Source organism: Cylas formicarius, unplaced genomic scaffold (genome assembly GCF_029955315.1).
Source record: "Cylas formicarius isolate icCylForm1 unplaced genomic scaffold, icCylForm1.1 PGA_scaffold_2__14_contigs__length_35257938, whole genome shotgun sequence".
NCBI lineage: Eukaryota > Metazoa > Arthropoda > Insecta > Coleoptera > Brentidae > Cylas > Cylas formicarius.
The window spans coordinates 18,927,586-18,940,454 of NW_026844319.1; the positions used below are offsets into that span (position 1 = coordinate 18,927,586).

At 34.7% G+C, this 12,869-nt stretch overlaps 3 protein-coding genes across 3 annotated transcripts in view; all 3 read left to right on the plus strand.

The window, feature by feature from the left end:
* The first annotated feature begins 11 nt into the window (after window positions 1-11).
* LOC132698521 (uncharacterized) lies at window positions 12-891 on the plus strand. Its single transcript, XM_060664642.1, has 3 exons — window positions 12-96; window positions 150-384; window positions 437-891. The coding sequence occupies exons 1-3, from the start codon at window positions 52-54 to the stop codon at window positions 886-888; spliced, it is 732 nt and encodes a 243-aa protein (XP_060520625.1). The 5' UTR covers window positions 12-51; the 3' UTR covers window positions 889-891.
* Window positions 892-3,175: 2,284 nt separating this feature from the next.
* Window positions 3,176-4,192, plus strand: LOC132698449 (uncharacterized). The gene is made up of 3 exons (XM_060664500.1): window positions 3,176-3,248; window positions 3,384-3,618; window positions 3,668-4,192. The coding sequence occupies exons 1-3, from the start codon at window positions 3,207-3,209 to the stop codon at window positions 4,081-4,083; spliced, it is 693 nt and encodes a 230-aa protein (XP_060520483.1). The 5' UTR covers window positions 3,176-3,206; the 3' UTR covers window positions 4,084-4,192.
* Window positions 4,193-5,092: 900 nt separating this feature from the next.
* The window catches only part of LOC132698640 (acidic mammalian chitinase-like), a 40,916-nt gene continuing 33,139 nt past the window's right edge, over window positions 5,093-12,869 (plus strand). Inside the window, exon 1 of the mRNA XM_060664834.1 lies at window positions 5,093-5,327. Within this exon, the coding sequence (XP_060520817.1) occupies window positions 5,319-5,327 (9 nt within the window). The 5' untranslated portion in view covers window positions 5,093-5,318. The remainder of the gene's footprint in view (window positions 5,328-12,869) is intronic.

Sequence of the window (12,869 nt, forward strand, 5' to 3'; positions counted from 1 at the left end):
CATAGGCATATCTGCGGTAACGTTTAGACGAAATAAATAGGTAGCTTAAACATGATAATCGCTGCAGCAATTGTGTTGGCGGCAGTATTTCAAAAAGTAGGCAAATTATTTTCGAAGATTTTAAAAAAACAACAGATATTAATTTTCAGGGCTTCTCTACAGATGACGTAACAAAAGATGAAGTGAAAGAACTATACGCAAATTTTTTAACGACATTGAACCAAACGGCAAACGAAACTTTAGCAGACATTGAGCAAAACGTCTTGGAGTTCGAGGACAATGTATTCCAAGCCTTGTACTACGCGAAGTATTACCTTATGACCGAAAAAGATGTCTACAATTTTGACGACTTCGAGCGAATTATGAGAAAAGCTCAGGAACAAGGTAGATACTTATAATTACCCAAAAATATAGATTGAAACGTTAATATTTTTAGGCACAAACTTTAGTCACTGTTCACCACTTATTACCGAGTTTTTAAACTTAGACACTCTGCTTTGGCCTAACCTTACCAGCTGCATAAATTCCACCAGTGATGAAGCGGAAGCTCTAATTAAAATCTACAAGGCCAATTATTCATCTACAATCGAAAATCTACCGGTTTTAGATGATGACATAGATAAATGTTCGGATCAGGAATGCCTGCAGAGTTTGCTAGACCAAATTACGGAACTCGGCGAAAGTATACCGGCCCAAATTTTAGAATTAAGATCCAACATTGAAGCTGTAAATATTCAGTATTCGAACGAGATTAATACGTGCGTCGCGAATGCCAGAATAGACTTGTCAGTTCGAGCAAGGATCATTATGAGCGAATACGCTATCTGTACGGGAGTTGAAACATTCAAAAATTTGTACACCAAGATACATTTGAACAATAGAGATTAATAAACAGAGAAACTGTTGCATTTTATTTTTATATTCTCTAATGCTTATAGGGTTTTCTAAGTTTTAGTTTGTTCAGAGGTGTATAATACAGATTAATGAAACTTTTAATCTGAGGAGCATAGACCTGATAGGTCATTTCATATTATATGACCTGTTAATGACTTTTAGGCCTATTAAAAGTTTGATAGAAAGTAAACAGTTACTTTACTTTTCTTCATCGGCAGTAGAATCTCCAAAATGAACAAACATTTAACATTCAAAATTAGCGGAGCGGCAATCAAATGAACAAATAAAATAAATAAATAAATAGAAGCACGCTTTTCAGAGCAGTTTTTATTAACGACGCCTTGTGTAGACGAGACGAAAACTGAGATTCTAAATAATATTTATAAAATATATAAATAATGACTAAATGACATTTACACACTATATTGTTAGGTGTGGAATAAGACGGTAATAGAGGTGCAACCATAGAGCTACTAGAAATATGGAGATCTTGCCTATGCCGATAATACAGGTATGAAGCAACTATCAAACAATTTTTGAGAAGGTCCTTTCAACATGCGCATTCCAACGATCTTGCGGCATTCAACAACCAACCAATTTTTAATGTGGTAGGGCTATTTAATAGCTATATGAGTGTAAGTACACGTGTTTTCTAAGCGAATGTCAATAACTAAGGGGTGATTTTTGGGTCCATTTTAAAAAGAAACCATCATACGAACATATGTCCTAAATGTCTTAATTTTTAAGATAGAGGATCGTAAAGTTTTCAAAAATAAAACATAATTTTTTAATATCTGCATACCGCTTTACATATTTTAATAGAATTTGGCACACATGTACTATATATTAATACGCATTATTTAGTATACCACTTTTTTTTTTAAATACACCAATACAGAATTTCACCTCTCTGTTTTGGCATACATTGATGGTACGTCACTGATTTCCCCTAAAATAAAAATTATTCTTACAATCTCCAATCATTTCTAAAAAAAATTAATTTCTTGATTTGTTTCAACACGATGTGAAAAAATAAGGGATCAAATATGCTCATAAATAAATGCAAATGTCATTATTTCTGACTGTCTTGGTTCATTAGGTCGCCACTGTACTGGTTAAATCGAGAATTTTTTTGTGAAAAAAAAATAGAAGACTGTTCTTTTTACTTTTACAGTTTTAATTAAATAAAATAATATTAATAATAACATACTAACAACAAGATAAATAATAAACGATTCTTATTTGATTATTAATAAAAATAGAACATAGAAACTAGATAAGTTGTTGAAAGTGTCCTCCACCTTGAAGGATACACTCTTCAGCTCTATCGCCGGGCACTCTTTAAAGTATACCTCCCGTATTTGTTGTTACACTACAGGAAACTCTTATGCGATCCTTCAGCTCTTTTACAGTGTTATCTGGGGTGCGATAAACCAGCCTTTAAGATGCCCCCATAAGAAAAGGTCCAAACTTTTTAAATATGGGAACCTAGGGGGCAATGGTTGGGGCCCGCCGCGACCTACCTATCGGTTATTAAATGTCAGCAGTCACTAAAGTCAGCAGGCGCGTCGCCATGCATGAACCACATTCTGTTCCTAACTAACTAAACTAAAAATGGTACTTCTTCTAGCAATATTGGCAAGCCCTTTTGTAAAATCCGGCGATAATTATGGCCAGTTAGTCTTTCTGGTGGGAAAAAGGGTCCAATCAAGCAAGGTCCAAAAATTGCGGCCCAGACATTTACCGAAAACTGTTCTTGATGTTTAAATTCTACAACTGCATGAGGATTTTCATAGACCCAAATATGATTATTGTGAAAATTTCTGACTGCATTTCTGGAGAAGTTAGCTTCATCTGCAAATAGTATTTCTTGGGCAAGCAAAAATTGACATTGACAAAAATTAACACTCAAGGGAAAGTCTGTGGGATGTAATGCTTGGACTGGTTGAATATTTTCATCAATAGAATTTGATACTGCTTTTTCAATTTCTGGAGTTCTTACATTCCGATGGGCATATTTTAAATGATTATTTCCCCTCAATGTACCTGTTTCAGTTAACCTTCTCTGTATATTTGAAAATGTTCACCTATCTGGTATGACTCTATTAGGAAAGTGCTTTAGACATAATCGCCTACCTTCCGTCGCTCTGGCATCAGCCAAACCATAAATATTGACATTCAATTAGAAAACACCCTGTATAAAATGCGATATTATGAATTTTGAATTTAGATTGTTTGAGCGTTGTTTAAGTGTCTCTTTGATTAGATAAAAACACTTAGATATTTTCATACACATTTCTGCATCATTCACGATGATGCTTTACGTACTACTGGGCTCCATGATCCTTGCGCAGGTAAGTTTGTGATGTTTATATTGTTACAATATCACAGCTCTCAAGTTTTCTACTTGAAACAAGAGCATTCTATTGGGACACCACGATGTTTTCCAATCGACACTTGTGATATCAATTATGTCAACCTTTCAACAGATCTGTGGTGCAGATGATAAGATAACCAAGGAAGAATTAGTGCAGTTGTATAATGACGCTATCGCTACCCTTAACGCAACCGTGGACATCAATCTTCAAAACGTTCAAAACGATTCGGATTTTGTAGGAAATCACGTTAACGTGACGTTGAAAGGTTTAGACGACCGTTTCGACGCATCAATTGGCCCATTGCGGGAAAAATTAGAGGATATCATGGAGGTTGCCGAGAATCAAGGTTCCCATTCGCAATTTTCAAGAAAAACTAAAACAGCGGTGAGTTTTAGGTACAAATTTCGATCGTTGTCAAATATTCGTCGAGGAGATCGAGGATCTTCCATCCGGCGTGGTACCCGAGACCACTGAATGCATCGACGACCTATGGGAAAAAGCGGACCTTTACTTTAATCAAACTTTGCAAAACGTCGTGTATAATTCTTACGAATTTCCCGATTTTCGTGATGTCATTGACGACTGCAACAACGACACTTGCATAGCATATTGGCAAGGAGCCATAGAGAATTACAACAGAACTTTGTTGTTGGAAATTAACTCGTTCACGGACGACGCTGACCGAAGGGCTGGCGACGTGTACAATCAAGTGATCGAGTGCGTTGAAGCGAGAGAGCAAAATATCAACGTCAAAGCCGGGATTTACTTGGACGAATATGCCGTGTGCGCGGGGGTCGAAACTTTAATATAGTTTTGCGTGAGTTAGAGCTGCCACTATACCGTAAATAGGATGACTTTGAACAAAGTTGATGTTTATAATTACCAATTAACTAACCAATAAAATCTTTCTAAATTGTATATGGTCAATTCGTGTTACTTTTATTTTTCTCATCAATGATAATGTTTTAACAATCAGAATGTGCGATTCTGCGAAAACACCTGCTTTCTAAGTCGATATGCAGAGTGTTCATTCAAAGAAGAAATTTTATATCAACGTGGGTCCTAAATGTGAGGGTGATCAAATTTTAGGGAAAAATCTTTTTATATTATCCGGCGATTCTATGTATCATTGTGAAATTTGGAAAATGCATTTTGTCCATCGACAAGCATTTGTTGGTACCAGTGGCGTCCGTTGGCGATTTGTATCGCATATTTGAAAAAAAAGTGATTATTTTTTCTTGTCAGATGTAGGGTTCATGAATGAAATACTTAAATTAACAGTGTGTCGCTAAACCGACTAATCATTTTTAACGATACGTTAGTCTGGAATAACTTAAAATTTGTAAACGTAATTTTCAAATCCTCTTAAGTTTAATACGTTTTTGACATTGTTTTTTGTCATTTCTCGTTCCAATGTGTATATGAGTACATAAGAAAGTTGTTTGGGTTTTACCTTAGAATCGTACTGTTACTATTATTATTACTATTGCGGCTTTCGTCGATAAAATACTTTGTATAATTCTCTCTCCTCTACCTCTCTTAAATTTGTTTAATCTTTGGACACGCACACGCTCATAGGGTTCATGGTTTTGACTGGTAGGTTTAAGTTTCCCTTAAAATAAGTTTCCATGGTTTTTGATGTCAAAAAGAAATTTAAAATTGAAATAATATTATTACAAGTGGGTTGTGTGTCATATTTGCCCATTTCTATAATTGATTTGTTCATGAAGCAACCACCGGTATTCAACTGAGACCCGCAGACTTGCACCTTAATGTCCCCACCAGTGAGAAGCTCATTCTTCCGTACCTTTCACCTTCTTTTCGTTTGTCCATCGGTGGATTGCGACTATACGAGCAGTTCTTTACACGTCCAAAGAGGTGCGTCAGACTTTGGGTACGGTGATATATCGACGAGTATATTTTTGCTACTAAGACGCGCGTGGAATACCAGATCTGTGTTTTGTGGTGGACTTTTCGCTGGGCGTAATATGTGCACGTAGTTCTTCATTGGACAAATATTTGGTGGTTGTTGGATAGCATTGCAAGATGATCGAGGTAAGTGCAGGATGCTCGTCCGAATGAATACCTTGTAAAATAGAGGACATAGGATGTTCCTGTTAGCTAGATACTGACATATGTGAAAATAAAACATTTCCCTAACTCGACGGAAATCTTTAACTAGTGGCAATCTTTCGTTCTTCCAGAATGAAAAAGCAGTTTTAACACTAACCTCATACAACTTTTTTTTTACAGATATCGCGATATAATTGTTTTGAAATATATATCAACCAGTGTTCAGTATTGTATTGGTGTTAAAAAATAGGCAAAAGCAACTTCATACGCAACTTTGAACGGAAAATTAACAAAAAAATGTTCCACTTTTACTTAGTGCAATTATGATAAACGCGCCCACATACTGATGTTTCACTGGCTAAAATATATCTACCGACTATTCAATACAATATTTTATGGTTCTTATACTCGCCTTTGGATTAAAATATCAGTACCATTCGAACAAAAATATGCTTTCTATTTGATATTAATACAACAGATACAATATTTGGATACGATAAAACATTTTAATATATGATTTACACTGAGTTGTTTATAACCACAGTTATAAAATAACAAAACAGTTAAATAGTTTATCCAAGAAACTTGTAGATAATAAACCCTTGTTGCCAGATGCTGTTATAGAAGCGACCTTCAATTAAAATAATCAGATTTTTAGATTTGTCCAAAAATAATTTCTTAAAAATACGGATTAATCTTTTATGTGACAAGGCCGTACATTGTCAAAATCGATTACTGAATTATTGATTGAGATTATTAACTATTATTGTATGAATATTTTATTGTAGTTTTGTTGTGTATTTGTAACTTTTTCATAGTCGTCCTTACTGAATAACAATTAACTTAATTGTCTCGAAATCTTGTATCATTTCGGTAGCATAATCTCACGATAATTCCGTAGCGAAATGTAAGTAGCAAGATCAATTGGTGGACAATTGCTCAGAGATTTTTTCCAGCACACATTAAACAATACGTTTCCCTGGCTTTGTGGTTCATAGACAATAGAGAAAACTGAATCGCATAAAAACTTCCTGTGATGTAAGAGAAGAAATTCCCAAAACGTTCTTCAATCAAAAATGACATTTTAGTAATGGCTTCTTCTGGGTGGTCCAGTAAGAGCGACCAGATATGGTATTATCGGGCGGTATTATAAATTTGAACAAAAAAAATTATTAAGTAAATCTGATAAAATACTGGAAATCATTATCGAATATCTGGGAGCGTAATAGCTATCTTGATTTTTAACTCGCGTTCTACAAAAATTTATAATATAGTAATAGTAAAAATAAGTCTTTTAAAACTGAGAGCAATTCAACTTTTTTGTAGTGCTGTTACTCTATCTCTATAAAAAAAAAGTGGTGTTTTCTTTTTCTAAGAAATAAATGTTGATAAAGCCATAACGCATTTTAACTGAAATAAATCTTCGAGATACAACGGTGTTTACTGGCTGTCAAACGTACAATGGGTAAAACGATTGCTTACCTTGCCTCTAGGTAATTAGATGGTCAAATATGAAAAAAAGAACTTATCACACAAAAAAGTTGAATTTTGGACAACGTTTCCACTAGGAATATATGTATAATAAAGTAAAAAGTTATATGGTTGCATTTGTTCTTTTGTGAATATACCTCGTTGCACTTATTGGTATATGTTTTTCGCAACTGAAAAATTGCGTTCGGAAAGTAAAATCTGTTTTATAAGCTATGCGCAAATTACAGCTTAAAGCAGTGACAAAAAGAACAACTCAGTTCAATGTGTAATTAGCGTATATATAATACAACGAATTAGGTAAATCTACGAATAATCAAAAACAGAAAGCTGGAAACTATGCAAAATTCGCGTTAGCCGATTTCGCAATTATATCCATTGCCAGCCCGTTTTTTGACAACACGCCGACCGCAATTAACGTTTAATATGGATCTAGTACCTAATTGCTTAGCATAATTTCGCGGCTGTGTACACTAATTGATATTTTTTACATCTCGTTTGTCCAAGAATGCGGTATCAATCATCAAAACGTAGAAAAAGTGCCGACCCGCCTTGAATTAAAGTGCCAATTGCCCTACAAACAGATGCTTATCAAAAATGCGGTCCACGTATTGGCTAGTAATTATTGCACGTAATAATTCAAGAATGGAATATTCATGCGACACCTCCGGCGACAATGGAGGCTGTCGCAATACCTTTTTCGTGTAGATACCGCAATTCCAGCCCATTGTTTTGACAGCGTGCTCGATAATGATGTGTCTCAATTTGTCATGGAAGAAAGTCGAAACGTAAAAATTTAAACCGCAAAATAATCTAAGCAATACGCTAACAAATGCAATGTGAGATTTAGAACCTGATAACGGCTAGCACAAACATTTTGCAATAAATCGCCTTGAGAAGAACCAACATATCCTTAATTAATTAGTCGAGACTTTTTGAGAAATTTCTAGTAAATAAATTAACTCGACTGTATCCATTATTCTGTCGCCAACACCTCGCGTTGGCGCCTACAAATAATAAAAAATGGACAACGTCGCACATATAAGGGGTAATATGGAGACAGCAACTTTTTAAACCCACGTTTTTCTCACTTTTTTTTATATAAAGATGCATTGCTGGCACGTTGTTGATCAGCGGTTTGAAGTGTTGATACCCATATAAACATCAAAAACATAGGATATTTATTATGGGAGGATAACACTTTACCTCAGAATGCGTGAAAAATATAACAAAAAAATCTCAGTCAATTTCAGTCAAAAGTGATGTTTGCAAGTCTAAATATATCTGGCAATTTCTCCGACTAAAACTATATTATATATATATATATATATATGGGATATATTTTTGTGGAAAAATTTTCAAAAATCGTTAACGGTAATTGTTTGAAACAGAAGCACCCTTTTTTTATAATTTCATCGTTTAAATGCTTCTCTGTCCCTTGTAACATGAATTAGTTATTCTACTTCATTACCATCGATTCTTCCTTGTATGCTGTAATACGTATTTTTCATTTCGAAGTAAATGCCTAAAGTAAGATGTTTTTCGAACTTTAACTATGGTCATGAGTTTTCTTCCATATCCCATACTTCTTAATACTTCTGCCTTGGTAATTTTTGCTGTCTAAGGGATCCTAAATATTCCTCGATAGAGCACATTTCGAATGCTTCCATTGTTTTTATCGTCTGAGCTTTACCCCAGCAACAAAGATCAGACGTAGCATTCTAAAAATTTTAGTTTTATTGACATGTTCAGACTTCTATTAGTAAGCATTGTCGCATGTTTTATGAACCCTTTTTTAGAAATTTCATTCCCAATTTTCACTTCCTCATCTTTGTTTAATTTTGAGAAACATTGTGGCAGATATTTATATTTATTGACTCATTCCACGTCATTTCCATCAAGAATCACTGGTGTATTGACTATTCGTTTGGTTTATTTTTTTAATGTTGATTGATCGCCTCCGATTTTCATCCCTCACTTTTGTTCTAGAGAGCTCTCGGAACGTTCCTTCCTTCCTTCTATGTTATCAATAAACAATGGTTTTATGTATTGTTCCCAAGTCGTCTTTTTGTCGTGTTTTTTTTGTCTATAATACATCCTGAGCGTTTTTTGTTACTAATGGTATCTTCCTTCTTGATTTACCAATTATTCGATATTTTCCACCTATTTCTCCTTTGATTTTTTGATTTCATGCTCTAATTTTTTCTAAGATGACCCTGTTCGTGTTTTTACATTTCCCTTTTTTCTTCGAAGTGTAATTATTTCCATAGACATTCAATATTTCTTTGCCTTTTGCTCTTGCTTCCCGACAATTTGTTCTCCAGCCCTTAGAAGCGTCGTTCTCATATCTTCCCAGACATTGTCGGTGTCGTTTGTTGTAGCTTTTTTGGATGTTTTTCCGGCACTTAAAGGGCTTATGCACCCCAGCTGGTTCACTCAGTTTGCGATTTCTTTCTTAAACTCTGAGACTGGTATCCACTTAGAAGAAGATTGCCTAGACAACTCTCAAGTTACTTGCAGCTTACTAGCTTGTTAGAGCAAATTAGTTGTTCAAAATTTTAAGCCGTACTCTGAAATACGGAAGTAATTGTGAGAATTTCGGTTATTTAGTGGGAATAAATTTCGTTTTGGAAAATCCTCTTCGCTCCACTGGCCATTTTTAATACATCGTTCTCTGTTTCATATGCTTTCGAGGCATTTTTGTCAGCAATTTTCTTAGATTTTTCGTGAATACGTTGTATATATTTTCTTAATATTCTTTTGTCACTTTCCTGTTTTTGTATTTGTGTTTTTAATTAAATATATGTCTCAACCGCAACTGCCACTTGCCTCAATAGATTTCAAAATTTCAAAAATATTTAGAATACAGTGTAGATACCCAACAACCGGCAGCTAATGGCACTATTCCTTACTCAGGAAGCAATGACAGCCAACATAAATATGGAGTCCCAATTGCGGTATTCCATGAAATTAATGACTCTGTAATAAACTTTACCCCTATATCAGACCAAAACATGCCGCTTCACGTTCAAGCGAATCATCAAACTAAACATAATCCAAACGTATTCTCCTACAGCAGACAAATCTGATGAAGAAATTGAAGAATATTACAATGAACTTAATAATATTAGAGAATCCTTTAAATATAGGGACATAACACTAGTATTAGGAGATTTGAACGCCAAAATTGGCAAAGGAAAATTTTACAAACTTGTGGGAGAATATGGATTTGGAGAGAGAAACGAAAGAGGAGAGCTACTGTTACGATTTTGCCATTTTTTTATTTTTATTTTTATAATATCGCATACGTTCTTTAAAATTCCAAACCGTCGTTTGTGAACCTGGAAATCTCCACAAGACAACAAACAAAATATAGTTAGAAACCAACAGATATAAAAATGGGGTCAAATGGGTAAAGACCTGCCCAGGGACCGACGTGTCATCATTTAACAAAAAAGAAAGCAGATAAAAAACAAGAATAGATGACTATAAAGATTATGGAGTTAATGAACAAACGTCGTCGGGCAAAAGACAACAAAGACGCATATAAAAATATTCAGAAAGAAACCCGATCAAAGATAAGAAAAGCAAAAAAGATATTTTATAAAAATTAATGCGAAGATATAGAACCCTACGAGAAAAGCACGATGTTCACAAAAAAATAAAAGAAATAGCAGGATTACATAAAAAGAGACAACCGACAATACCAACTGACCGGGATGGTAGAATTGACATGGCAGTAGAAGAAAAGTGAAGAACATGTAAGCAACACATAACAGAACTTTTCAATGATGATAGAGATATTAACAGAATAGAACTAGACCAAGATAACACTAGACTAGGAATAACTAAAGAAGAGGTCATCTATGTTATACAGACTGCAGGGCCGGATAAGATACCAACTGAAATTATTACATCGATAAGAGAGGAAGACATACATAATCTAATAACAACATGTACAAGACAGGTATTATACCTACAGAATGGGACAATGTAATGACTTCCGAACAATCAGTCTCATGCGCCACAAGTTAAAAAGCTGGTACATAACATGATTTACAAAAAATTAGAACAAGATATCAGCGAGATTCAGTTCGGCTTTCGCGATGGCTTAAGAACAAGAGAAGCACTCTTTGCCCTGAACATTATTGCCCAATGGTGCATGGATATGAATCAAGAACTCTATGTCTGCTTCATTGATTACAACAAAGCTTTCGACAAGGTCCGACACTGAAAAGAATTTTCAAAGAAAAGAATTTAGACACCGGAGATATAAAAATCATCACATATCTTTATGTCAATCAGAGAGCGATGGTAAAAGTGGAAGGAAGTTGCACAGAAGAAGCAAAAATTCGCAGAGGTGTGAGACAGGGGTGCGTGCTATCTCCGATGCTGGTTAACTTTTACTCAGAGGAAATAATGAAACGAGCATTAAAAGATGAGACGAAAGGTACTGTAATTAACGGAGTCCCCATCAATAGTATGATACGCAGATGATACTGTCCTGTTGGCTAACAATTCAAACGATTTAAGGTAAATATATGGAGTGAGGAATTCGGATTGTACTTAAATGTAAAGAAGACAAAATTCATGAGAATATTTAAAACAGCAAAAAAACAAATTCTTGTAAACAATCAATACATAGAAAGAGTTGAAATCAAAACCAGAATAGGACTGATGAGAACAATGCTTATGAAAATGAAAAGACTTGAATTTAAAAATTGGCATGCTGAGATGCTATGTGTTCTCGGTGCTGTATTATGGTGAGAAGACATGGACTCTGATGAAATTCGAGATGTGGATATACCGCAAAATGGACCGCTATAGTGACGAACAAGAAATTCACGAGAAGAATAAGAAAAGAGAAAGAAGTTATTATTGCAATAAAAAGAAAACGCAAACTGAGGGAAGAGAAATACCAATATACTACAATTGATACTGCCAGGGAAACATCATGGAAAAAGGAGTGTAGGAAGAAGACGTCACTCATGGATGAGAAATCTACTTGACTGGTTCAGTTGCAATACAAATCAGCTATTTCGGTCGGCGGTGTCGCGAATACGCATAGCCTTGATGATTGTAAACCTTCGCAACGAAGACGGCACTTGAAGAAGAAGAAGTAGATACCCCGGCAAGTGCAAGTGCAAGCGAACACGAGGCTTTAGAATTGCAGTTTGCTTACTTAAACTCTCACGAGACGCAGATCAAAAACCGCTCGTTGGCGTCAAAAATTCTTGACCGTGAAAAGGAGCGTTACCAATCGAAACAGAAAGTACATGGGAAAAGAATTTGTTTCCGGATCGAATTAACAGCGATGTTCGTATCATTCGACACGCTTTAAAAGTTAATTATTTCGGGAATGCGGGCCATTGTGTAACCCGTGACGCCATATTATTTAATCGCAAAACACATAATTGAGTTTTGCGAAAAAACCCGTTATGTACCCGGAGAAATCATTTCGCCGTTAGATATCAGACTAACGAATTGCCAATTTGTCTTTAAATTATAGGAAATATATATTACATGAATGGTATTAGGATGTTTGGAATTCGTCGCTTGGCGCTTATGAAGCAGTTTTTTAAAAATATCGATGATTTAATTTATTAATTTTTCTTTGTGAATTTTTTCTTATATACATAATTATGTCGGTACTCCGTTAATTTAAGGTTAAGTTGAAAGTTAACAAAGAAAAAAGAAAAATTATTTACTTCATCCAAAGTACCCGTCGAATATACACAACATACTGGTTATTCTCAAAGAAATTCTTTTTCAATTTACAAAATATGGTTTTTCCGAAAAAAACATAAAATATTTTTTTAACAAAATATGTTATTCAATTTGAAACTGTCTTATAGAAATCCAATTAATGAATCAATTTTTCTTTCAAAATAAACTTTGTCGCGTTTTTTTCTATAAAACCACAAACGCTTGGAGAAATGCCTACTTTTTCGATATTCGATTTTTCATTAGTAAATGGATTGTAATGAGTTGCGCCAAGCTTAAAGTGAATCTACATATATAGATTTTTTTTCGATA

Bases quoted from the DNA above. Each gene is read 5' to 3' on its own strand.
- LOC132698521 (XM_060664642.1), top strand. From the start codon at position 52: ATGATAATCGCTGCAGCAATTGTGTTGGCGGCAGTATTTCAAAAA. The intron at 97-149 runs GTAGGCAAATTA...ATTAATTTTCAG, and splicing joins TGGCGGCAGTATTTCAAAAA to GGCTTCTCTACAGATGACGT. The intron at 385-436 runs GTAGATACTTAT...TAATATTTTTAG, and splicing joins GAGAAAAGCTCAGGAACAAG to GCACAAACTTTAGTCACTGT.
- LOC132698449 (XM_060664500.1), top strand. From the start codon at position 3,207: ATGATGCTTTACGTACTACTGGGCTCCATGATCCTTGCGCAG. The intron at 3,249-3,383 runs GTAAGTTTGTGA...ACCTTTCAACAG, and splicing joins GCTCCATGATCCTTGCGCAG to ATCTGTGGTGCAGATGATAA. The intron at 3,619-3,667 runs GTTCCCATTCGC...GGTGAGTTTTAG, and splicing joins GGAGGTTGCCGAGAATCAAG to GTACAAATTTCGATCGTTGT.